Below are 25,989 nucleotides of genomic sequence, written 5' to 3'. Positions count from 1 at the left end.
TTCTACAAATCAGCTTCTGTTCCACTTTTTGCATCTTCATTAAACTTCAGCTGTTCAGCATATCTTCAGCCGCTTTCAGCAAAATCATTCAGCAAAAAAAGCATTCACACTGCATTTTCGCAGGAAATGCAACTTCTCTAGTTAGTAGTAAAATGCTCCTCCGGCTGTTTCTTATTTGTACCACTTCCTTTTATAGCCTTTTGTTGCCTCTGTCTCAACTTTTTTGAGATGTGCCTCAGCCAAAAAAAAAAAAGCCAAAGAAATTGTACAATTTCTTAGGTTCATCATTTGAAATGTTTACCATGTTCCAGTGTAAATAAAAAGAGGGTTTATGGGACTTGCAAATTATGGCATTCCATTTTTATTTACATCTTATATGATGTCCAAACTTTTTCGGAACTGGGGTTGTAATGCAGCATCACTTCTTAACACTAAAAACAGGAAGTTATTCTGTGCAAATGTAGCCGTGCTGTTTAATGTTATAGTTCTATGAGCTAATGTAATGTTTCTGAAATTGTGACAGGCTGCGCACTTCTCTTTTCCAGAAAGTCACCTTCTTGTTTACATGAGGCCCCATCGGAGAACATGAATAGGCATACAAAGTATACACGCACAAATAAAGGGTGGATCCGATTTAGAGTTGCCTCTCTGATGTGTCATTATTCTATAATTAAACATTAAAGTGGATTTTCCTCCTTTGCTTCATCGCTTCTTCCCTAATCCTGTCTGTGAACTGAGGGGGTAGACTGAGGTGACACAGGGCAGATGTTTCCTTTCACTTTTGAAGTGCTTGTAAAGTTGGAGATAGTGGAAATGGGAAAAGTCCCGTCACTCCATGGAGGTTTTCCCAAAGGGAGTAAAAAGGTTAACTAATAGCAGACATGAGTTGGTTCTGGCAGCAGCTATTGCAAACGGCAGCTCACTGATCTTCTTTCTGCTGTGATCACCAAAGGCTAAATGTTGACCTACAGCCTGATAGTAGCTCCAGATACGTTACTAGCTGAGTCACTGGAGCATGCATGTTGCAACACATTAGTTTGATCAAACAAAACTTTGCTCAGTAGGCGGTTATGGTCAACATTTACACAGAAAGCTGCAAGGATCAGCGGACGTGTCCTGCTGTTTGTAAATGTTAGGATTATCGGTAGACAGCTGAAAATTAATACCTTGTCCACGCAGTGCATCTGTCCCTTCATTTATTTGCAGTGTGACAGCTCCAATTGCTTCTTTGGCCTGCATGTGTGTCTTCAAGCTACACACTGCCACCATGTGGTTAAAAAAAGTGAGAATTACAGGTTTTAGAACAATAATAGGCAGTTTGACGACAAAATGAAACACTGAAAGGCGAAGAAATGGAAGAAAATGCCATTTTTAGACACCGAGACATGCCCAGACATTGTTGGAATACTCTATATAAATGTGCACTATGATTAAAACTGAATATACAGTGAAATCAGCAAGGTTAAACATAATAAAACATGTACAAATAGGAAAAAAATAAATTCAAAAGATGTGATATATGAGCTCAGTTTGACGTTTTGACTGGTGAAAGTACTTAATACAAGGAAATGAAACCAATCAGAAGGCTGAAGGTGAGAGGATTATTCAAAAACACTGCTGGGTACATTTTCTAATGTTGTTAAGAAACATGCATCCAAGTTTTAGTTTTAGTAATGGTAATGGTGGTTCTGTATGTTGTCAATACTTTTCTTGAAGTGTTTTTGATATTGTTCCTTTTTCGGCTGCTCCTGTAAGGGGTCACCACAGTGGATCATCTGTTTCTGTCACTCCAACCCTCTGAATATCATCCACTACGACCTTCTCTATGCTCCACATTCAACATCCTTAGGCCAGAGTTTCCACCTTCCATACTCTGCTCGTGTCCAAACCACCTTAGCCTCGTCTCCGTTTGTCTCCAAACCGCTCAGCCAGAGCTGCCCCTCTGATATATTCATTTCTGGTTCATTTTGGTTCCTACCAATGAAAGCCTTCACACCTTCATCATCTTTGCCTCCTGTCTTTTTATTAGTGCCACCATCTCCAAACCACACATCACAGCAGGCCCCACTACCGTCTTGTAAACCTTCTGTTTCGCTCTTGCAGCTTTCCTGCTCTCTTTTCTTCACTCTTCTTTTGCCTGTCTGTTGTTTTGGATGGCCGACCACAGGTAGAGTATTATCTCATCCAGCTTCCATGCCTCTACTTCTCCAGACTCTCTTCCACCTGCTTCCTACTCTCACTGCAGATCGCAACGACATGATATGAGTCCATGGGGTCTCTCGCCTAAACCTATCTGTCAACCTGTCCATTATCACTGCATATGAGAGGGGGTTCAGTTCAGATGTTTCTGGTATTAGTATTATGGGTTTTTTTTCTGTTGTTGCTGTTTTGTAGAAGGTTCTTTAAAGCAGGTTTGCTTTCAATAATGGAGGTCTTCAAATTTCTACAAATGTCAGGGCAACTAAACAACATTTAGTTTTAAATCTGACAACCTAAATGCCGATAAAATAATAGTATGTTTCATCCTATGTTACTTTTTTTTCACCCAAGTTAAAAAGATCTTCCTCTCAATGGGTTTATATCTGGTTAAATACAGGCAATAAAAATTAATAGAAACAATAACCAACGGTCTAAAGCTGTAACATTATTTTACATGGTTCAACACTTTCATCCCACTTCCAGAATATTTGATAACAGCATGTTTCTTTATTTGTTTAAATCTTAACTTTGTTTTTCCACCTTTTTGAATCTATAAACAAATAAGCTGCTGTGAAGGATGTATTTTCACATATTTTTTTGTTATTGTTTTAATTATTTAAACCTACGTATTTGATCTCATAATCTCTTTCTCAAATATATTTCAAAAAGCAACTTCCAAGTTCAACTTTTTTATGACTTAATGGTTTTAATCATAAACGCTTTTACATTAGATTATATTCTTATTCACCTTGTGGCCATTTTATTTAACTTTGTAAAAAAAAAAATGAGTGGAAAAGTGCTGTTTGGTTTGCACACTTGAAGGAAAACCCTCCCTTCCTCGAACATACCGTTCAGTGTTAGTCACTGCGTCGCTGTAGAAATTTACCAAATCACATGAAAGCACAGAATACGGCTAAATGTCTAATGACTGTCAACATGGCAAGGTTCATATTTGTCTATCAGAATATATTTGTTTATTAAATATAATTAGGCCCTGTAGATTATCTTTACCAGTGTGAAACAGCATGATCATCTTGTTTTAAGCTGTAAAAATAAGAAGACAAAATCAGTTAGAGAGTAAAAGAAACACAAAGCAGATCATTGATTTCTTTAAATCACCCGTTTACCTTTAATCATGACTTTTGCCTGAGCTTCACTCGAGCCGATGTGGTTGGTGGCGACACATTTGTACGTTCCACTGTCGTTCTGCTTCACACGGGCTATCGTCAGCCTTCCGTCTGCGGTGGCCACTGCTGCGGCAGGTAAGCCGGCCCTGCCCACCCGAGCCCAGGTGAAGGTGATGGGATGGGAGCCGTGGGCGAGGCACTGCACGACCAGAGCGTCGCCGGGCTTGAGCTTCACCTGGTCAGGCAGGCAGGTGGCATACGGAGGGGCTGCGGGGACAAAAACAGCACGTCTTAACGGGAGAAGCGTTTCTGCTTCATATTTGTGCCAGGTCGTGGGAAGTGGAGGCGCACCTGTGTGCCTAAATGAAGTCAAGGATTAAAGGCTTAGTATTTCATAAAGGAATGCATATCACCCGCCACCTTTCACGTCAGAGATTTGAACGAAATCACCTTATGCTGACAAGAGTTATTGCCATTTTGGTCAAATCGTAAATGACCTTGTGTGCTATTCAGTGTGATATTGTGAGATCTTGCAAGTAGTATATCAAAATTTAAATTTAGCTCAGTATCTGTAAAAGTTAATAGTGTCATTTTGCTGTGGCAGCCATCTTGAATAGGGTTGACACCAAACGTTCACAAAAAATCTGTCCAGTGATTTAAGGGACATTATGCTAACAGACAGTGTTGACGCTAACAGTTAATGCCAAAGTTTTAAGTGAATTTTAGATACTTAGCTTAGTTATAGCCACTTTTGTGTTTCCTAATGTCAGCTGGCCGTGGCAGCCATCTTGAACTGGGTTAAATCCAAAACTTAAGCAGTGTCTTGTGAGATATTTTGCTAACAGCAGAGTAGACACCAACAGTTAGCGATCAAAGTATGTGTCGTGGATGAGTCTCAGCTATTACCACACCCAGTTTGAGCTCAGCTTCTGTAAAATGGTTGAATCTTAGTCAGACTTAGTTAGTCTGTGGCGCCATCTTGAATGGGGTTGCCTCCAGAGGTTAATCAATTGTAGCTGTTCAGTATTTGTGTCCACTCACTCTCCACCTCCATCTGCGTGTAGGCCTCACTGTAGCCGTTGATGTTGGTTGCATTGCAGATGTACTGTCCTGAGTCTTGGCGGCCCACGGAGGTCAGGGTCAGAACTCCACCAGCCACTGTGTGCCTCCATGGCAGTGGTGCTCGCAGCTTGGACCAGCTTATCTCAGGAGGAGGGGAGCCTGGGAAGAAAACAAATTGAAGAAGTGAAAGCAGAACTCAACAACACTTATTGCACAAGCATGTAGACGTCTCACCAGATGCCTGACACTCCATCGTTACTGTTTGTCCTTCAATCACTGTCATTTCTGCAATGTTCACTGAAGCCACTGGTGCTCCAGGCGGCCCCTCCACAGTGATCTCAATTCTGGCTTCTGACGCCCCGACATTGTTCCCAGCCTGGCAAACGTACACCCCTGAGTCCTCGGGCCGTATCGCAGGCCACTGAGGAAAACAAAGGTTTATGTCCGACTTGTCTGCAAAAGTCAGAACTGATTCAACTTTTCCAGGAGTTTCACCTTCAGAACGTTAACATCATTTCTCTCCTCGGTAACCAGCTGTATGGTGGAGCCCTGGCGTTGCCAGGCAACTGTGGGGCGTGGCCTGCCTGTGGCCTTGCACTCCACTGACACAGGGTCACCCAGTCTGACCTGCAGGGGCCCTGCTGGCGTCAGCTGTATTTTAGGAACATCTGGGAACAAAATGGAGATGTATAAACCCACCAACCCTCACTATTTTACACAATGACTCGTGTTACAATGAGACTATGTGAGCATGAGGTAAAATATTGATGCAAACTGACTTTTTGTATCTATTCTGATAAAAATAAACCATCATATTTGAGCTGAATTTGACTGATGCAAGTCCATGTGGAGTGCATCAGAGGCAGTCTAGTTTAAATAGAACCTGATGTTAACTTAGCTATTTTAATCTGCATTATTTAATCTCAACCGAAGCATCACAGAATGTCTGACTAGACTTCAAGACCAGAAAAACTATCGCCCTTTCTTTCAAAAAGATAAAAATTAATGTGCTTCTGAACGCAAACAGATGGAATTTCAGCAGGTTACCAAACATCTGTAACATGTGGTAGATGATAAGTATCACGTCCTGTGTGATGTGTTTTAGGTTCTTTACCAACTTCAGGGGCAAATATTTAGTTCTTTAGCTACTGGTTTGTTCATTAGGCCCACCAGTCTAATGGTAACAGTATTCATTTGCTGTTTTAAACTTGTTATGCTAATTACAGCGGGTCTGGAAATCATCAGTCTCATGTATCAACAAATAAAACCAAAAAAGATGCAGAAAACAATTCGTGATCGACAACTTGCATGATTATCTTCTCCTGAAACAAAGATCAACGACAGTGGTGGTGTACATTGCAAAAAATGTTTGTCTTTTTATTAAAATGACGCCCTCGAGATATATTTTTACGGGGCCTACAGTTTAGAGTTTTGTTATTGCTCATGTTCAGCTGGGGAAAATCGGAAAAGTGAGGGTATAGCTCACGCCTGACATTGAGCGCGGCATTGGCAAAGCTGCGCCCAGCAGAGCTGATGGCCACACAGCGGTATTGACCCTGGTTTCCAGGTCGAACGTTGGCAACCGTCAGCATAGACCCATCAGGACCAATCTTTACATTGTCTGGAAGGAAACAAGACACTTCAACGGGTGCACACAGACATTGTTTATGTTATATATAAACAGTGCAGTTGTGTCATTACTCCTGACCCAGGAACGGTTGATTATTGGCTTTCTTCCATTCCAGCCGGACTGGTTGCACGTTGCTCCTCGCTTGGCACCTGAAGCTGACAGACTCTCCTTGGCGCACAGCAGCGAACCGAGGCTCCACGGAGACAACCGGAGGCTCAGCAGCCACTGCACACACACACACAACGCATGCAAAGACGCGCACAAGCGCAGATCAACTCTGTGAACCTTCACAAAGATCCGGATGAAATGCAGGGTAAACAAACATCGCCCCAAAGCAAACAACTGGAGAAAACACACAGACTGGACAGATGTGCTACATGTCAAAGAATAAATGAGAAATAAATGAGAAAATAGGCAAAACATAAGTAGAGGAAATCTATTTCTTACCATAAAAAGGAGCAAAGATAGCACATTAACCTTATTTGATCGCCTAAATTAAAATATTCTTAACTTACAGGTTACACAGATTTATATCAAAAACACATAGATGATAAAAAATAATTAAAATAAACTGCTTTTAAATAAACAAAGTCCATGTTTTTTAAATTATTTTAGAGATAATTCGTGGGTAGAACCTGGTTACAGTGCAGAGTAAGGGTAATTTAGTACAGTATTCCCAAATATTTAATTTATGACCCACAAAACAAGAAAAGCAGAAGCTTGGAGTCCAAACCTTTTAATGTTGAATGCAAACAGTGTGAATAAGTGCATAATGACAATACCGACAGCCAGTCATTTTCATTCATTTATAAATCTGACTTATTTTGTAACAAATATGACAAAAACAATTCCTATCAGCATTCATTTTTAATTTTTCGTTTGTTGTCGTTCTGGAAATTATCTTTAAACAGTTTTAAGTTGACTTTGGTACATTTGGTACAGTTTTGTTTCAAATTGTAGTACCTCAATCTAAAAGAGATGCATCTATGGAGTCTGTGTTAAAATAAGCAGCACAAAGAAATTTGTTGTTTAAATTAAATCAGAGTCATTACCTGAACACAACAGGAAGCACAGGATCAGAGCCCCAGGAGATAAATCCATGATGAACAGTCGGTCTCTGCTGAGCGCCGTCTCCTTCTGCCTTTTTCTGTTTCTTATCAGTTTCAACCTTTGACCCTTCAACTGTCCTGAACCTAAACTCAAATATTGTCTGCATGTGGCAGTCACGTATAAAGGGAAGTAACATTTTTGGGGTCTTTTTGAGCTAATAATTCATCTCCTTTGTCTTGCCTGACTGGCCTTTGTTACTTTCAACTGCATTTATGACAAATAAATTGTGTTGTAACAAAAAAAGGGTTTAACTAAAGTCTATATATGTTTTAATATATGGTTATTTGCTGGAGAAACGTCCAAAATATATTTTCGAATACCCTTTTAATAGAACAGTTTAATGATTGGTTTTGTTATCTTTAAGGAAATAAATTTAAGCAACAATCTCCTTCTTTTAAAATTACTAAAAATTAGGATTAAAAACGTCATAATGTGTTCAAAATTATGTGCTGTATTGCATTTATGGTCTTACTATAAAATATGTATACAAGTGAATGTGTAAAAGTAAAAACATTTTAATAAATAAAAATCTCTAACAGGATTAGGCTTATGAATTTGTTGATCTGATGAATGAATCAAACAAATGAACACCTGATCTCTATTCCACATGTCACATGTTTTGTTACTTTTATTATTAAAGAACCACAGCAAATTTAAAGTATATACAACAGCAAGCAGGCAGGCAGGAAGACAAAAAAAGATGTGGACAAAACATTCAAATGTGTATGATTTGACTGGGAAAACAAGTTTCACCTTGTGCAGAAATCAACAAGATGTAGTGCCTTGGCTCAACACTGGAGGACACGAACCCAAAAAGTTGTGGTAAATTTTAGGTGATCTTAGTACATATTGATAAAGCTGATGACGTAATAATACAAATTCTATAATTAAAAACTGAAATACTAAAGAGAATCAAAGTCAAACTCAGTTCATGTCTGAAACGACACAACATGCACCAAATGAGCAACAATTGTGTTTATTTGTTTTTGTTTGGGGATTTAACGTGAACACAGAAAAATATCAAAAATATTAATCCGGATATTAAGGCCAATTTAGCTCACAAAGAAAAACAAAATCAGTTTGTTTGTTGTTATTTTCATAGCACTGCCGCCATCGTGTGTTCATATCAGAAGTTTTAAGCATGACGTAGTGCCGAAGGGGACGATGGGAACTGTAGTCGGAATGGATTAATTACTTCCTGTTTCAGAGAATTACGAACAGGATATTTTGGCTAGCAGCTGAGAAGTTTATTACCCTTCGAATAACGACCGATTTGGAACCCAAAAAGTTAATACAGATACAGAGTAAGTGTGTGTTTTTCTTATTTATATACTTAATAGTGCTAAACAAGTTAGCATTTTAGCTTTTTTTATCACGAAACAGCGAGTTTTGGTCAATGGTGGGGTAGAAAGGTAAAGTAAACTTAGCTCGGCTTCTGTTGTTCAATAACCGTCTTTTATTACACAGTCAGAAATAGAATAACATATAATTTTTAATGAGGCTTGTGAAGGTTTTGTAAGGTACTAAGAAGTGTGAAAAAGTTGATATTAAAAAAAAATCACCAAGTGTCATTTGTAATGTTCCTCATCGAAGCTAATTATTACTGTAATTTTCGACATGTTTGCTCTTTTTATTATAAAGTTAAAGAGAGGCAGATTCTGGCAGAGGTGGGGAACCCGTTTGATTTGTTAAAATAAAGAGACAAGCTGTGATAAAAGCATTTTTTCTTACTGTGACCCAAAATCTCAGCAATAAAATAACATAAAACTGAGTTAAACTATCGACTGGAGTCATTTATTTTCCATTACTGTTAGTAAATAGTTCACATATTGATGAGCAGTGTTTCACTGGGAACCACAATAAGTAAGCTGGTTAATGTTATATCTTCAGCTAACTTCTAGATTTAAAAGGGAACCAGTTAATCCATCAAACTATCATTTTATAAGACACCTTTTAAACCTTTAGTCTTGTGTTTTCTAAAAGACTATCTTTAGAAATGGGATCATTTAAAATTAAAGCACAAGGAAGAATGAGCAAATACCATTTCTGAAAGGAGCTCATAAGAGTTAAAAGAGATTTATTAATTTTTTTGGTAAAGAAAACACACCCTGCTGATGTCAGAGATGAGTTCTTGCTGTAAACGGTGTCACTCTGTCCTCCATTATGTAACGACAGCGTGATTATTCCTCCCGAATAAGATCTGATTGTCTTGAACAATGGAGTCTAGGAATCCTCGAGTCATTATAAACCTCAGTGCGTTCCTACGTGTCGTACGGACAAAACGAGTCGGTTCTCACAGCGCCGGCAGGCACGAAAGCACACTGTTCTACAGAACCACAGTCAACATAAAACCTCATCCGATAGTTAAAAATTATATTTTGATTCTTGAGATGTTTTCAACCTGTAAGAATAAAAGCCCAGTTAAAGCATTATAACTTAATTGCAGATGTTTACCTGGCTTATACAAGTAGATAGAAGCAGGAAACCTATAATGACACAAGAAATATCATACTTTGATTTATTTAAAAAAAAAAAGGCATTGATTCAGCATTACATTTGGTTTTCTGTAACTGATGTGGGAATAGTTGCAGCTAAAGGGTCGCCGTAACTGTTAGTTACTTTTCTTTTTGGTTTTATTCTATTGGTTTCTTATTTTCTGTCTCTTCCTCAGATGTCGTTGATGGAGCACACGACAGTCCGGCCCGTGACAGCAGTGGCCTGGACCTCCAACACCGGCACCTGTCCTAAAAATTTCACCCTGGTAGGAACACTAATGTGCATTTTAAAGCTTTAATCTGCTCTATAGTTTCAACTCAAGCAGTGAGAAACAGCATGGAGCGAGTCAAAGATGACACCAAGATGCAATAAACATCGTAAAGGTTTTATCAAGTGAAGTTTAAAGTGTTAAAAATGCTGTTTTTGTTGAAATTGAAACCCAACCTTTAGAAACAGAGACTGACTTTAAATTAATGAAGATCTTTAGGGGGAAAAATGAATGTGTTGTCAGTAAAAGTCTACAGTAATGACTTGAACACAACATTTAACCCTGCAGACATCAAATTTAATAAACCTGAAGACAGGATGTTTTTTTTTATTTTTTATTATTCAAAAGCAACAACTGGTGTTTTGGAGCTTCAGGTATAGTTAGTTTGTCGTTTCTGCCCAGATAAGTACAAAGAAAAGTGTCTAAAACGCTCTATTATGGCAAAGAAGTGAATAGATTTTAGCAAAACCACCGATCATCATGAACACAACTAACAAGCTGTAAAATTTCAATAAACTGCATCACAAATAGAAACCGGAGTGTTTGTGGTGCCACAAGACTTGCTTTTATCCCAAAAGATAATATTCGTTTTGCAGATATTTTTACAGGAATAATTTTCTTCAGCTTTTCTGAATTCAAACACTCTGAACACAGTTGATCCGTCCAACATGTTGCCTTTGTCTCCGTCGTCTCTCTGCAGATCAGCATCACGGAGGACGGTGCAACGGCAAACTTCACGCGCAGCTTTGCCATTAAATCGGGGTATTACCTGTGCTACAGCAAGGTGACACGCAGTGTTTGACAACCTTTGCGTTACAGCTGTATTTGGGTGTGATTCTGGTCTCTACGACTATACGAACAAGTTTTTTTCTTCTCTTTAGGACTTGACAGAAGGCAAGGTGGTGTCTGACGTTCAGATCATTTCGGACAAAGACGCTCTTCCTCATGGTTACTTTTGTATAGCAGAGCACCTTGAACCCAGTGCGCGCAGACACACTCACAGATTTTTTTATTTTTATTATTTTTTTACTGATTTGTTTTGCAGTTTGACTGATGGACACTTTCTGTACTTGTGTGTGTGTGTGTAGAGGCCACGGTTTCGAAGAAAAAACGGGTGTGTGTTCGCCTCTCTCCGGTAAACAATGTGGACACAGCCGTGTTGGACATCAAGCTGACGGCCAAAAGCAAAATGATGCTGCAGCATTACACATATGTGGGGTTAGTGGCATTCACGTTTACACTCGATTATTGTTTCTAACGTAGCAGTTTCAGATGTCTTCATGAGTCATTCTGCTGTTTCTAATTTGTCGATCATTTTGCGTTCTCCACAGGGACATCCACGGCTACGTTCTGTGGTGCAGAAAGGGACACTTCTCCAGCCCCGTACCCCAACCCAAACCTCGCAAGTACAGCCTGGACGTGCGCAGCCTCTCCTTGGATCAGCCGGCTGCCCCTCCTCTTCCCCTCAGACCCAGGTCTTACTCACAGACTTCCCTTATTACAAGAAACCGGCGTCCAGAGAGACGTTGCTTTAACGTCTTCCTTCTTTTCTCCCCCCCGGCAGCAACCCTCCTCCTCCCGCCCTGCCTCCAAGCAGGCTGAGTCACAGACGGTGCAGCCTGAAGTCAAAAGACAACCTGGACAACTCTGCTGACAGCAGCCTGTTTGGAATTACAGGTGCGAGCTAAAAGTAATCATCTTTCAAGACGCCAGACACTGAGACAGGATGTAGCAGCATTTACTTGTGTTCATGTTTGTTACAGAACTGATTATTTAGACTTTGAGTTGTAAAGTTTTAACTGTATTTTATAGTCTTGGTTTGCACTTAAAGAGCTGAACTTCCCACATGAAAACGGTTATCATCAGAGATTAAAGTCTCTGATGCTAAATGACTCTTTAGCCGTACTTTTCTATTAACTACAGTACATCATTTAGACCAGTGGTCTCCAACCTTTTTAGCTCCACAGACCGGTTCGTTATCAGACAGTATTTTCACAGACCGGCCTTTAAAGGTGTAGCGGATAAATACAACAAAATAAAACAATACGAGTACAAGTAACGAACATATTTGTTACTTCAGCTGAGTTCAAGATAAGCGCTAAATAAACTTTTTTTTTTTTTTTACTTGGTGAGGACACTATAAAAGAATGCCTAAGCTTTGCACTAAATAACATGTAAAATGTTTAATGTGACACAAACACCCAGTTCTTGACTTCTTCTTGTCTTTCTGCAGCTTTAGATGGAGTCCCCTTCAGCCTGCACCCAGATTTTGATTTCCAGGCAAATCAGACGGTAAGGTTATTTTATTTTACACAAGTAATAGACAGCTACTGCTTCAGTTTTCTTTTAATTTATCCCCTTTTTTTTCCTCTGCCTCTCTCTAAATGCGCTGTTTCTGTTTAGTCTCTGCAGCTGAACTCTCAGTTGAACAACATCCGTATAAAGTCTCACGAAGACATTGAAAACGAGGTAATTTTAAACCCGATCCTCACGTTGACCCATATTACTTTATAATGCGTGCAGAAACCGAGATTTGATTCTCTTTATTTTTTTCAGTACAATTACACGTTTACTGTGGAGGAATCTGCTGCAAAACGGACCAGACCTTCCATCTCTACAGAAAGTTCTGCTCCGGCCCAGTGACCCGAGGACAGAACCACATCTCGGCTTTTTTCTCTTCTCCACAGAGGAGGTTTCTGAGGTGAAAGGCTGTGGATGAAAGAATAAATGTCCCTACGTTTAGATTCAGACTACGAAGCTGAAACCAAACTTAAAAGTTGTTTTGTTTCTCGTGCTACGCCTGTTACCAAAGCTCCTATTTCCCAAAGAAACTCTGCGTTATAAACCCGACGTCTTTGCTTTTAAGCTAGAATGTTGTATGCTAAAAATGAAAAAGCACTTTGCCACAAGAGAATCTTTTTTTCTTTGTTTTTACTTCTCTGTTTGTTTGCTTCTATGCATATTGTTCTGTCTATTCTCTTAAAGAAATAAGAGTTTTTCAGGCTAAGTTGTAAAATTTGACACTTACGCCTCCATAGTTACACTAATTTATCTGTATCACCACATGGTGCAGATACTTCAAGGGTCAGTAAGGTGAAGTTTGATCCATCTTTGTACTTAATGTCATATTTAAGGTGAGTGGAGGGAAGTTATATTTGCTTTACTTCAGGATGTTTTAGATTAATGAGGGATTGTTTTTATGTAAAGCTGAGAAAGGACCAAATATTTATCATTGTTGAACTGTTTTTATTCACTCAAACTTGTACTGCATAGTGAAATAAAAGCCACAATAAAGGAAAAAAAAAAGTATTTTGCTTTATTTTTATTATTGTTTTGTAAATTAAAAAAGCATTTTTGCAGGTTCTACTAACTGGGCTTTCAAAGACAAACGATAACGCAGTGACCTAACTTCAGATGGAAGAATAAAATTAATTTTAAATTACATCCAAATGTGCGAGTTTAACCAGCTAATATTCAGTTAATATATCCACAATAACTTCCCCCTTTTGTTTATTCTGGATGTAAATAAAACCAACCAGGCGACTGAAAGCTTTCTGGGGGAATGCTGCCACCTGCTGGACTAAACTGGAGTTACCACCAGGTGTAAATGTCATATTTTACTTAAGATGTTTATAATTTGTCACAGGTGTGATATATTAAAAAATAATATAAGGTTTTTCTTTTCAAATCATTAATTTCTTTAAAACATTATTGAAGTTACCAAGCTTTGTCCATTTCTGCCAATATGTTGGAAAAAAGAGCCTTTTAAGTCAGATTTATGAGATAATATTTCAGAATTATGATTTAGAATCTCATGAATTCATATCTCAAAACTATAGTTTATGCTATCTGATCATTATGAGCTACTAATTCAGGATTATGAGATGCTACATCATATTTTTAAGATGCTAAGTCATCATGTGGAGACAACTCAATTTTAGATATTTCGTGTTTATGAGATCTTAGATCATAATTATGAGTTAGCATCTCATATTTCTGACATGCTAAATCATAAGAGATACTAAGTCATATTTCTGAGATACTAAATTATAGTTGTAAGATGTTTGGTAATAACTTTTGAAATACTAAGTCCTAATTTAGAAATCGTATCTTGTATTTGAGATTGAAGAAATACTTAGTCTTAAACTGAAATACTGTCATAAATCTGAAATATCTCATATTTATGAGATGCTAAATCATAAGAGATACTATGTCATATATCTGAAATACTGTCATAATTTTTGAAATACTAAGTCATAATTTTTAGTTACCTTGTATTTAGTTACTAAGTCATAATAACGAGTTAGTATCACACATTTATGAGATACTAAGTCATAATGTTGAGTTAGTATCTCGTATTTAAGAGTTGCTAAATCATAGTAGATATAAAGTCGTAATTATTTAAGATTCCAAGACATTTTTAATTTAGTATCACCTATTTATGAGATACTATGTCATGAAATACTAAGTCATATTTATGAGATGCTGAGTATTAAACTGAAATACTCTCATAATTTTGAAAGAACTCATATTTATGGGATAAGTCATAAGAGATGCTAAGTCATAATTCTGAAATACTAAGTCATTTATGTGATACTAAGTCATAATGTTGAGTTAGTATCTCGTATTTAAGAGCTGTTAAGTCATAAGAGATATTAAGTCATATTTATTTTAGATTCTAAGACATTTTTAAGTTAGTTTGTATTTCATATTTGTGAGATGCCGTCATAGTTTTGAAATAGTACCTAGGAACTATGACTTAAGAGGATTTAGTTTTGTTCCCAGTGGCGAAAACGGGGCTTCCATAAAATAATAGATTTATAACAAAAAGTGGTCAAACAGGCTGCAGATGGACTAACTACGTCTGACTGGCGGCCAAGGATCAGCTCTTTTTTCTGCTCTCCTTTGTTCCTCCAGCTCCTGTTTTTTTTGGGTTTTTTTTTCTGTTTTCTTCGCCCTGCTGACGGACTCCGGTGGTTCCGACCGGAGGCTCGTCTGGATTCTCGTAGAACCGAAGCGCTGCAGTCACGCTGCTGCAAGAACTGCAGGAAAGAAAGAAAAAAAAACACAGAGCTCTGTTTGTTCGGTTTTCCGGAAAACGAGCTTTGATTCCAACCAGCTGTTTCCCGCCTCGCACAGATCAGCTGCACACACACACACACACCCGTAGTAGGCGGAGGTAGGAAGCCACACACACACACACACTGCAGGGAACCCCATCAGCTGTGGAAAGCAACACAGCTCGGATTCACTTTTATTCTCCTCGAGGCTGAACTTGAACGCTTATTTTTTTGGCGTTTCGCGCCGCCGAGGGACGCAGCCGGAGATCCCAACCCTCGTTAGGTCCGAACAGGAGCAGGAGAGGAGAGGAGAAAACAAGAGGAGCGCCACGGAGCAGCAGCAGCAGGAGGCGGCTTTGAAAGCATGGATTATTTCATGATGCCGACAGAGAAGATCTCGTCCTTACAGCAGTTCAAGAAGACGGAGAAGGACGTCATAGGAGGGCTCTGCAGGTGCGTAACGCGGGCTGGGCATTTATCACGACGCCGCTCGCAAAAGTAAGGTTTTCACGCGGCTCGGGTCTGCGTGTGTGCGTGCGTGTGTGTGTGTGGCACGGTCTGACTTCAGGTAACATGCTAGCTGTTAGCTCCGCTACCGTGTTGGCAGCTGTAGCCTGGTTGTACAAAATCAGCCGCTAAGTTGTGCGCTCTAGCTGTAGAGTCGGCAGCTACGACGCACGACCTGCAACAATACTTATGCTTGTTTTGTTTCATTGTATTTTTATTTTATTCTGGGTTAAGAGTGCACGCCGCTTGGCTTTTAGAAATATGTAAATTAGCGAGGTGGAATCGATACGGTCTAGATGGATACCAACCACGTGGTAGCGAGCATAATCGTCGCCACACGGAACACGTTTGGAATCACTATATTTTGCATTATTTATTAATATCACTTCATATGCTTTTGCCCCAGAAACACTAGTTGATTATTTATTTTGCCCCCCTCTGTAAAATCCCGGTTGGTTAAACTGGGTTTCGGCTCTGGTGCTTTGCGCGTTTAATTGTTGCTCCGCGCAGCAGACGTCGCTGTGTCATTATGCTAAAATTAGCTTAGCTTAGCATATCTTAGCTTAGCATAGTTTAGCTCGACTGCGCACTTGTTTTGCGTCTGCGTCGGCTGGGACTTGGGCAATTCGAGCTCGCGCTCGCCAGCGTGTCGACCTGTTTTATTTATTTTCTTTTTGAAGCGTGGCCCAGTACGTGTTGGTGGATGAACACGCGTGTTTGTTTGCAAGCAACGACCCAATTACATGGCGCTAGCTTTGGTGCTAATGGTGGAAAGCATTGTTCTCCTCGGTGCCAGGGGGGGCCTGCTGCTGCTGCCGTCCGGTCCGGTGGCGCGCCCCCTAGCGACCGCAATGGGAATCATTTTCACCTCTGGCAGCAACATTAAACATCTGGTTTCTTCTCTCCTGTTTTAAATAGCTGCACCTAATCAGATGTTTTAGACTGGGGGGGGATCTCCATATAGTTTCTGATTAAAATAAAGAAACTCTAATTTGTTGCAACAAACAATTACAGACAAAAATACTTAGCCCATGAGAGTTGAACAATGTTTCATAAATGGCTTATTACTTGTCTTTTTATAGAAATGTACCACTTTGCTTTTTTTCTCAATATTTGATAGCCAAAACAGTTAATATCTGTGTGTCTGTGTGTCAGCCACCTGACCTCAGAAAACCCCAAAATGGCTGTAATTCAGTCAACTTTACAGATATTGTGCTAAAATCTGTTGTGCCTTTTTAACTGAGCGTTATTCTCAGCGTCTACTCCAAGTGCTACTTATTGCAAGAGATCTTTTGCATTATCCGTTGGAGTCAACCCTCTTTGTCTGTTAGCAAAATATCTTATAGACTGTTAAACGATTTCTAATGAAGCTTCCCATAACGTTGAATAAAATGGCTGCACTCCATTAATTATCTCAACATAAGATGATCTTGGTCTAAGGGAGGGAAGCTTTGTGCATTCCTTCAAGGACTAATAACCCTTTTATCTTATTTTTCATGCCGCTTGCATTAAATTGCACCGGGTCACATAGTATTTTTTTATATATCTACAAGACCCTAATTGGAAAATGCATTGCATCAGTGTCCACCGTAATATCTGTGAGGGAAAAATAAGCTCTGATTTATTTAAAGGTTGGTAAATAATTTATTCATGAGATGCAGGGATCCCCCAGCTGCTCTGGAGCCAAAGAAGCAATATTTAAAATGCATTGTTTTTAGTTGAAAGTTAATAATTTTGTATTTAATGTCACTCATACCAGTTACGGTTTGGAAACATGAATGTTTTTATTCTGTAGAGCAAATTTAAACTCTAAATGTTCATGTGCTCCTCCAGCTGTGCCACATTAGGAGCACTGCAAAAAGCAGTATTTTTATTATTGTAATGATTATTTTTAATTCCTACTTTCCACTTTTAATTTTAGCGATGTAACGTCACTTCATCCCGTAGATTATTAAAAAGAACTGTGGCCGTTTAACTTTTAGATTTTAGGACTAAAGGATAGTTACCAGCCACCTTCTGTAAACAGGAAGTCCTTAAAGGTTAATTTTCCATCTGACCTCGTGACCTTTTTAATTCTTTCTAAATCTGGTCCTTCGGGTTTGTTGTGGCCATCCGCAGTGTTAATAGTTGACATATTTTCCCCCCTCCTCTGAGTAAATATGACTGAAGGTTTTACCAGCGTGACGTTGTGAGGTGGAGATGCTGACGGGGTCGTTGAGTTCAGCCAAACTCCTGGACCTCCATGGAGCGAGACTTCAGGAATGTAAAGAGGTCGGCATGAACAGAAGCGTCGGGGACACGACTGGAAGCCTCGTTGTCACATTTGGAGCCTTTTGTAGCTTAGAAAGTTGTCTTTTTACACAGGGTTGCAGTTTAAATTGGCTTCATTCTAAACTTTATTGCTTGTAGCTGAATTTTGTGGATGTTTGCAAAGTTTTTATACTCAAAGCGCATCTATTCTTGATTATGACAAATCATTTCCTGTCCACTTAAATCTTTTGAGTAATCCTGCAAAAAAAAAAACCACCTGACTGACTTTGCAGAGGTGAGACTGGAGGTTCAGGGTGAGATGCAGAGGAGGAATGAAGTTTGTGATCTCGGGGCCAATCGGCGATCATCTGACCGCCTCTTGTTTGTTTTTTCCTCAGCCTGGCCAACATCCCCCTCAGCCCAGAGACGGCCCAGGACCAGGAGAGACGGATCCGGCGTGAAATCGCCAACAGCAACGAGCGCCGCCGTATGCAGAGCATCAACGCGGGATTTCAGTCCCTGAAAACACTCCTGCCGCACACAGACGGAGAGAAACTCAGCAAGGTGCTTGTTTTTTTTTCTCCACAGCTCGTAAAGTCCCGTCTGTCAGGCCTGCTTTTTGGTGGGAAGTTTTCAGCAGCAGCTTCATGAGTTTGTGTCGTTACATGTTTGAGGAAAACTGTGTCTAAACTTTAGCTTCTGGTTTCTCCCCTTCCAGGCAGCGATTCTTCAACAGACGGCCGATTACATTTACACCTTGGAGCAGGAGAAAACGCAGCTCCTCACGCAGAACAACCAGCTGAAACGCCTCATCCAGGTAAATGAAGGCAGAAATCTTTTTAACGACATTTTAATAACATTACTGGTGGCTTCAGGCAGTTTGCTGGAGGTTCATGTTTGCTCTTCAGGTGGTTTCCAAACTTGTTGTTTTGTTTTGGTAGAGAAATTAAATTGGCAAATTCATGCTTGTTTTGTTTGTAATGTTGTGTTAAATCAGTTGTTTACCATTCATTACTGTGTATTTTTTAAGCACTTCTCAGGAAAAAGTTAACTTTTGGTTTGTGACCATAGATTAGCTTTAAAATCTGTAGATATTTGCTTCCAAATAAGTTAATTAAACTCTCAGATGGAAGCAGAAAATGGATGTAAATTATAATAACAGTATTTGTTAATATTAGGTTTTAATTGCTAAAACTTCAGTGTTCGCGCCATTAAATATCGTTTTAGGTGTATGTTTGGTGTCCTGTATTGTCAGTGTGGTTTTACAGGTTTAGTTGGATAAGTAGCATCAGATTTTAGTTTAATCACCTTTCTTCTTGAAGCATGTCAGCATGCATATGTTGCTGCTGTACAAGTCATAAATCACTCTGACCTGGAGGATTTGATGTTTTTCTGGAAAAAAACAAATTTTGTTGCAGTGATAAGAGCTCCGTCCTTCCAGCAGAACAAGTGCAGAACTGTTTTCTTTTCTTTAGGCCTTTTAACTTGCAAACAGCTGTGGAAATGAGGGATCAGACCATTTCAGTCCAAGAAGTATCGCCTTGTTAAAAGTTGATTTGATCGTTCAGCCATAATTCCTGGAAGGAACTCTTATTTGTTTTGTTGTCTTGTTCTTATTGTAGCAGGTTTGTGGTTATTGACTTCCTTTTTGTAGTACGAGCCGAAATAATGCTGACACGAAACTGACACGTTTACAACATATCAGAATGTAGAGCTGAGGGGGGCACATTTTAATCCCCACAGATCCACAGACATGAGTTAGGGTTGGTTTATCAACCAGCAGGACAGATTTTAACTCATCTTCTTCCTGCTAATTGGAGGTGAGCTCTGCAGCAGGATGTTCTCCCTGAGGCCCTGTTCATACCTCACGCTTTGTTTGGGGCACAGCTCTGATTGAAAGCGTTCACACTTTGCAGTAAAATCTTTACTCCGAAACGTGAATGAATTGGTGCAACATTCGCTGAGGATCCAGGTAACAACGGGTGGGAGGTCCTGCAGGGGCTCAGGACAGATTGCGTTCAGACGACCAAACCTTTGAGAATAAAAGGGGTCCGAACTGTGTCTGAAGACGTTTGAGGTCGTTCACAGCTGTATTTGGCGCTGTTAGGATGTTATCAGGATGGATGTTAGAGCCAGGTTTGAGTAAATGTCAAACACATCTGCGCTCAGCTGGACTGAGGGCAATCGTGGCCATTAAACAAAAAATAAATAAATAAAAGGCATGCTTTAAATAAAGTGCTGCAAGTTTTATGCGAGCAAAGAAACTAACAAATCAAAATATTTTTAAAAATATATTTTATAATTCTGTCCAACATCTTAATGTTCAGTTTAATCGGTCCAGTCGCTTCTGTTTGATGTTATTAATCTTCTTCTTACACAACATAACAGGACTTTACCAGAAATATGTTTGTTTTATATCAAATAAACCACCTATAATTGATGACGTACAGGCTTGTTGAAGAGGTATAACATTTCATACGAGGAAATTTCAGCCACTAAAGGCCCTTAAAATCCAACGTTTGGCTCCCATTGCTTGAAATTTCTTTAAAACCTCATTTAAATGTCCTTAGATAGTTCTGTGTTATTAAGTTTTTTTCTGTTTAGGTCTTGTTTCTTGCGGTTTTGTTTGGTCTGAATGGCAAAAACTTAAGGTCACATTGACTGTGATCATTTCTTTATAAACCTGTAAAACTGGTTCTTTTAACAGTTTCCAGTCAGTGACAAAGACCGCACAGGATCAAGTTGTCAGCCCTGCCGTGTGTTGGATAATTACGGCAGGTTATTAGTTCACCTGGCTTTTAATTTTCTCTCTACGCAAGTATTTGGTTCCGTTAAAGGAGTGTTCTTGTTTTTCTGCGAGAAGAACCCGCCGTTTCTAAAAAAAAAAAGAGGGCCGGTTATGTTTCGCAGCATGGTCAGGTTTTGATCCGAGGCCTGTTTGTGCGTTTACGTTTGTGGCGCCCCTGTCGTTGCAGGAGTTCAGCGGCTCGTCGCCTAAAAGGAGGCGAGCGGAGGAAAAGGATGAGGGGATTGGTTCTCCGGACACGCTGGAGGAGGAGAAGGTGGAGGAGCTGAGGAGGGAGATGCTGGAGCTGCGGCAGCAGCTGGACAAGGAGCGCTCGGCTCGCATGCAGTTGGAAGAGCAGGTGTGGTTTCTAACAAAGCACCTCACTCACTTATACATCCAAACATTCCCACAATTACTATAATTCTAAAAAAAATCATTAAAATGCTTCACATACTGTTAAATTTGTCCACAAAATATAAACGGGTGACATCTTGAGGACACAAAAGGCTGTTATCCTGCAGTCAGAATAGTAAACAGTAAAGTCCCATAAAGCTGACAGCTTTATCAGCTCATCAGCCGGCTCCTGATCGGCTCACATCCTGGATTTACCTGAACGGCAGGTTGAGATGAAGCTTGAACAGGTGCTGAAGACAAACAGAAACTTAAACAAACTGTTCAAAAGGCAGGTAAACACTGGGGGGGATGTTTCCAAATCATCTAAACTGAGTCTGGCAGAAATTTCCAACACTGGAGTGTTTTACGGTTTGAAACAGGTCATAAACTCAGGATGTGTCCTCGTTGAGTCAAAGTGACGTAACGGATGCCTCCCCTCTGCTTCTAGGTGCGCTGTTTGGACACCCAGCTGCACCCGGAGCGCCTGAAGGTGTTAACCCAGAAGGTGGAGGAGGAGCAGGCACTTATCCAGAACCAAATGCTGCTACGGCTACAGCAGATCCACGCTGCTGAGAAACAGACCCTCACTTCTCAGGTCAGGACACAACAAAGATAAAAGCATCGAACATCGGAGCGAAGCGTGCACCGCCGCGTGCACCGCCGCGTGCACCGCCGCGTGCTCATTTCTCCCGTCTGTCCCTCAGGTGTTGGCTCCTCCCACTCCCCCTGCACCCACCCACCACCCCACGGTCATCGTCCCGGCTCCGACACTAACCCAGCACCCCAATCATCACGTCACCGTGGTGACCATGAGCCCGTCCGTCCACACCAGCGGCGTGTCCACTTCCAGACAGAACCTGGACACCATCGTGCAGGTTCGAGCTCGTTCGGCTTTGTTCGAAGCGGGGAGGCGTGACGATCCTGAGAGTTTCAGCAGGAGCCAACCGGACTTGTCTTGATCAGTACCGATGGCGGGTCGGGAGTCCCGGTTGTAAATCTTGTAAATCGTCGCTTTAACGGCCGCGATAACAGAGCCGTTAGGGTCACATGAACCGTGGGTCGTTCGGGTCGTTGACATTGTTGAATGCTTCCTAACGAGGCCGACGTGTCAGCGGTTTAGGTCACATGCTTCAAGGCGAGGATGGTTGTGAAACAACCGAGGAATCAACAGAGGAGGTCCAGTTTTGTTGAACCGCTCAGGATCGTCTGTTTTCTTTGTATTTTCCTGCTGATGATATGAAGAAGGAAAAAAACAGAGTTGACGGCTCGTCCTGGAGAGCATGGAGACAACGGTGGAAAATAACTCAAATCTTAATTTTTATAGTGCTCCGTGCAAGCAGTTTTATCAAACTTGTTCTTATTTGTCTGTCATTTCTGCACAACTTTTGTGTTTTTGAAGTATGCAGATAATGAGGCCCCACCACTGAGGAAACAGATGTTTAAACGTCAAAAATGAAACAATTTCAGCCTGAAAGAGTCCAGAAATGCAAAGAGGACTTTAATCTGGCTGTGTGGCTCAAATACACGCTTTGCTTCCCGCCCGCAGGCCATCCAGCACATCGAGCGCGCTCAGGAGAGGCGAGCCAGCGCGGAGGATGAGCAGAGACGAGCCGTCATCGTCAGCCCCGCCCACGTCGCCATGGACACCGCCTGCTCGGAGACGGACACGGACACGGAGGGCGAGGACTGTTCCATGAACTGACCCGCACCAGAACTTTTGCACGCACACAAACACTTAAATCACCCCACTCACTGTAAGACTCCCTCCAGGAGCTTGACTACTTAAAAAAAAAAAGAAAAATAAATAAAAAAATAAATAAATGAAACTTTCTTTGGCATTATCCAAACTCCTAAATCCAGTAGTTAAGCTCTGTGTCAGTCTTGTACTGTAAATTTTCTGAATTTAAAAAAAAAACGAGAAGAAGATAGGAAGGTCAGCGTGCAGAGGAGGCTCTGTGGGATTATTAGTCGTTTTTTTTTGTTTTTTTTTTATTTGTTTGTTTTCAGAGCTGGTCTGTCGCAACTTGAAAAACGAACTCATCCGTTGTGAGAAGCTGTCAGCGTCTGTCGGCCCGGAGCGAGTTTTTAACGACCGCCAGCGTTCCCCGCCGTTACCGGGACGCTGACGGTATTCCCGCCGTCCAATCCGACCGGGCGGATTGGACCCGGCCACCCAGAGGCAGTTTGTTTGTTCCCACATTTTATCGCCGGTGGCCGTGAAACTAAAACTTTTAAACCGTTTCTAAATTTTAGAATTTGGGGGAAAAATCAACAGATTCAAATGAAATTCTGTCAAATTTACTTGAATATGAAAACTTTTTTTCCTAATCTAAAGTCCCGAAAAAAGAGCTGAATCCCGTCAGTTTTATTCTTTTTTTTTTTTTTTTCACGTTTACGTTCATATTTCCTTTGCGTCAGGGCTGCTGAATGCTGAAGAATAAGGCTTTGGTTAAACTGAGATTAAGGACATGGTGGTTCGTCAGGTTTTTCCAGGGAAAAACGGGAATTTCTGGAAAGTCTGGAAAGGGACAAACTTTCCGTGGAGAGTCGATCTTTGGGAATGTTCCAAGTCATGGGATTAAATTTAAAAAAAACGGAGGGAAATTTAAACAAACAATCACATCCAGACTATTTCCAGTTAATGAGTTTGACTCGGAGTTAATGAAAGTAACAGATTTAATGAATTGTTCGATTTCGTGTCCCGGTGACGTCGTCGGTCGTATTTCAGGGCGGGGCTCCTCTCATGATGTGACGCAGCAATAATCCGGTTGTTTTAGTCGAGGTTATGCTGAAACATCTCTGCCCCGTCTAAAAGCCCACCTTCAGTGTTTGAAAATCCAGATTTCTTCCCGTTTTGCAGACGGTTCCGCTCGCTCTGAACGAAAACGGAGAACGTCTCGGTTTTTAGGGCCGCTGTCTTAAAACCGGCTGGCGTTTAAATACGACCGGAGTCTTTTTTTTTTTTTTTTTTTTTTTTGACTGAATCAAACTCTTCCTTGTATCTGAAAACGTTCTGCTGATGTGAAAATCTGAAACCCATTCAGGTTTCCATTGCTCCCCCCTTTTTTTTGTTTTCTTTTGTTTGAAGGCCTAAAATGGATCATCTGGTCTTGGTTAGTGGATTTCAGTGACTATGCACTAGCATTGTTTGTATTTATGCAATTCCATCATCTGTAAATTTTGTTGGCGTCGTTTATACACAAGGTGAAGTTCTCTATGCACCGTCGATTGGTGTGTAAATCACACCTGTAGTATGAAACTTGACATGCTTTTATCAAAGAATGTAGTCTCTTCTCGCAAGGTGCTTTTTTTTTGTTTTGTTTTTTTGTGGTGCTCTGCTGGTGAGCAGTGAGCTGAGGCCAAAACCCTTCACTGAACTTCAGTAAGTCACCTTTTTTTTGTTTTTTTATGCGTGTGCCTGCGTTTATCTTATTTTTTTTGTTTTCTTACCTGAAGTGATATTTGGAGGAAGAGTTGAGGCGTTCGCAGCGACACATCGACTCATGTTGGGAAAGAGAGGGAGAGTTTAACGTATCGGCAGCTTTAGTTGGAGAATAAACGATCGCTCAATGTTTGTATTTTAAACATAAAAATGGCAAATTATAATAAAAAAAACGAAGAAAGTCCACTGAAAAGCTCCGAAGCGAGCTGCAGATGTGCCACCCACGATCTTTCTCCCGCACCGAGTCTGTGCACCTCATGTTACTTTGCTTATATTTGTTGGGATTTGTGACTGGAAGGCCCTGCTGCGAGCCTCCTCTCCTGTCAGACTCGATTCGACTCGCCGACTTGATGCTGTAAACATTCCTTCGTTTGGATTCGTGTCCGTCTTTTGATGCCGTTAGTTCTGTTGCCAACTGAATGCATTTTAAGATCCGCCGCTTTCTCTCGTCTCAAGAAAGCTTTTGTTGTGTCGTTTTGTTTAAGATTTTTGTTTTTATTTTTTCATGAAGACACGATTGGATTCTGTGACGCTGTCTCGTGTGGGATGTTTGGACACTATTCATTCGCTCATCTGTCGTTATTTTCAGGCCAAACATGGGTTGTGGGGATTGATTTTTTTTAAAAATTTGTTTGTATTTGTGAAGCTTGGTTAAAGGGTTTGGTGTCGTGCAGGCCGGAGTCAGAGAAGCGCTTCACCCCCCTCCCCAGATGTTTCTGTACATTGTGTTGGCAGCTCAGCTGTCCTTTCGGTGGATTTTTACATATGAAGCACTTGTTCTGTACTGCCTAAAATCAATTATGAAAAGTTTTTTTTCTTTTTGTGGTCTTTTTGTTTTTATAAACTCTCTAATATCTGCCCGTTGTGTTCAGCTCTTTAAGCCTTTGTTTGTTACTTGTCCTGCTTTATTTTCTTGTTTCGCTTTGTTTTTATTTCCCGAAACGCTTTTTTGTATTTTGTGACTTTGATTTTTTTTTTTTTTTTCATCAGTCCAGGGCAATGACAAGCTGTTATATTTTGTTTATATAAAAAGAACTTGGGTAAACAGGCCTTTGTAAAAGATAAAAAAAAAAAAAATACAATAAAATTTGTACTTTTTTAATTACACTTTTTTCTTGTTTGGTTTAATTTATTCCCGTTTTGCCCACCAGGTGGCGACAGGGAGCAGCTCTGCTGCAAGTTCACATTAATAATAATCAAAAACAGATGGCTCATTTTGGGTCTTTCTTTTTGTAAATGGAGTAATGAGATCATCGGATGTGACATCTGCGTACACATGACAGTTAATCCAGCTTCAGTAATAATAAATAATGATTAACAGTGATGGACACTAAAGGGAACAAACAGCTGATTCCATCACCACGGTGTTAAAAGATGGCAGCAAAAGGAGTTGTGCTGCAATTAAATCAGGTTAAACATCTTTCTGGTCAACATGTCAGCGATGTGGTTCCATGTCAAACTAGAGAAACTGCATTTTCTGTAAAAAATGCAGAATGACTGCTGAAGAGGCAGAACGGCAGCTTTAAAAACTAAAACTAGAACAAGAAGCCAAATATAGAGCAAGTTCACTGAAGCAGATTTCAAGGACAAGAGTGTTTTTGAAGGAACTGAAGAGATCTTAATGTATTTCTGTGGGGAAAATATGAGTAAATAAAGT

General features: G+C 40.3%; 3 protein-coding genes across 3 annotated transcripts; 2 read left to right on the top strand and 1 right to left on the bottom strand.

Moving 5' to 3' along the window:
* Positions 1–1,182: 1,182 nt before the first annotated feature.
* Positions 1,183–7,185, bottom strand: LOC108241426 (basement membrane-specific heparan sulfate proteoglycan core protein-like). The gene is made up of 8 exons (XM_017425563.3): positions 7,071–7,185; positions 6,097–6,243; positions 5,875–6,009; positions 4,884–5,056; positions 4,623–4,809; positions 4,368–4,547; positions 3,327–3,593; positions 1,183–3,243 (listed from the first exon to the last, which is right to left on the bottom strand). Exons 1-8 carry the CDS (start codon positions 7,117–7,119, stop codon positions 3,239–3,241), a joined length of 1,143 nt encoding a protein of 380 aa, XP_017281052.1. The 5' UTR covers positions 7,120–7,185; the 3' UTR covers positions 1,183–3,238.
* A 1,133-nt stretch (positions 7,186–8,318) lies between these two features.
* Positions 8,319–13,201, top strand: mvb12a (multivesicular body subunit 12A). Its single transcript, XM_017425597.3, has 10 exons — positions 8,319–8,432; positions 9,800–9,889; positions 10,593–10,676; positions 10,774–10,873; positions 10,981–11,110; positions 11,224–11,367; positions 11,457–11,569; positions 12,126–12,184; positions 12,296–12,361; positions 12,449–13,201. Exons 2-10 carry the CDS (start codon positions 9,800–9,802, stop codon positions 12,533–12,535), a joined length of 873 nt encoding a protein of 290 aa, XP_017281086.1. The 5' UTR covers positions 8,319–8,432; the 3' UTR covers positions 12,536–13,201.
* Positions 13,202–14,957: 1,756 nt separating this feature from the next.
* LOC108241425 (transcription factor AP-4-like) lies at positions 14,958–25,439 on the top strand. The gene is made up of 7 exons (XM_017425561.3): positions 14,958–15,405; positions 18,108–18,273; positions 18,428–18,526; positions 20,685–20,855; positions 21,339–21,485; positions 21,595–21,765; positions 22,437–25,439. Exons 1-7 carry the CDS (start codon positions 15,317–15,319, stop codon positions 22,590–22,592), a joined length of 999 nt encoding a protein of 332 aa, XP_017281050.1. The 5' UTR covers positions 14,958–15,316; the 3' UTR covers positions 22,593–25,439.
* The last annotated feature ends 550 nt before the right edge of the window (positions 25,440–25,989 follow it).

This window comes from Kryptolebias marmoratus, linkage group LG3 (genome assembly GCF_001649575.2).
Source record: "Kryptolebias marmoratus isolate JLee-2015 linkage group LG3, ASM164957v2, whole genome shotgun sequence".
Lineage (NCBI taxonomy): Eukaryota > Metazoa > Chordata > Actinopteri > Cyprinodontiformes > Rivulidae > Kryptolebias > Kryptolebias marmoratus.
This window is presented reverse-complemented; position numbering and strand designations above follow the sequence as displayed.

Excerpts from the sequence above, each read along its gene's own strand:
- LOC108241426 (XM_017425563.3), bottom strand. The coding sequence starts at position 7,119 with ATGGATTTATCTCCTGGGGCTCTGATCCTGTGCTTCCTGTTGTGTTCA. Across the intron at positions 6,010-6,096 it reads CAATAATCAACCGTTCCTGG|ACAATGTAAAGATTGGTCCT; the intron begins GTCAGGAGTAAT and ends GTTTCCTTCCAG. Across the intron at positions 3,594-4,367 it reads CACGCAGATGGAGGTGGAGA|CCCCTCCGTATGCCACCTGC; the intron begins GTGAGTGGACAC and ends TTGTCCCCGCAG.
- mvb12a (XM_017425597.3), top strand. The coding sequence starts at position 9,800 with ATGTCGTTGATGGAGCACACGACAGTCCGGCCCGTGACAGCAGTGGCC. Across the intron at positions 11,570-12,125 it reads CAGCCTGTTTGGAATTACAG|CTTTAGATGGAGTCCCCTTC; the intron begins GTGCGAGCTAAA and ends GTCTTTCTGCAG. Across the intron at positions 12,362-12,448 it reads ACGAAGACATTGAAAACGAG|TACAATTACACGTTTACTGT; the intron begins GTAATTTTAAAC and ends TATTTTTTTCAG.
- LOC108241425 (XM_017425561.3), top strand. The coding sequence starts at position 15,317 with ATGGATTATTTCATGATGCCGACAGAGAAGATCTCGTCCTTACAGCAG. Across the intron at positions 18,274-18,427 it reads ACGGAGAGAAACTCAGCAAG|GCAGCGATTCTTCAACAGAC; the intron begins GTGCTTGTTTTT and ends CTCCCCTTCCAG. Across the intron at positions 21,486-21,594 it reads AACAGACCCTCACTTCTCAG|GTGTTGGCTCCTCCCACTCC; the intron begins GTCAGGACACAA and ends TCTGTCCCTCAG.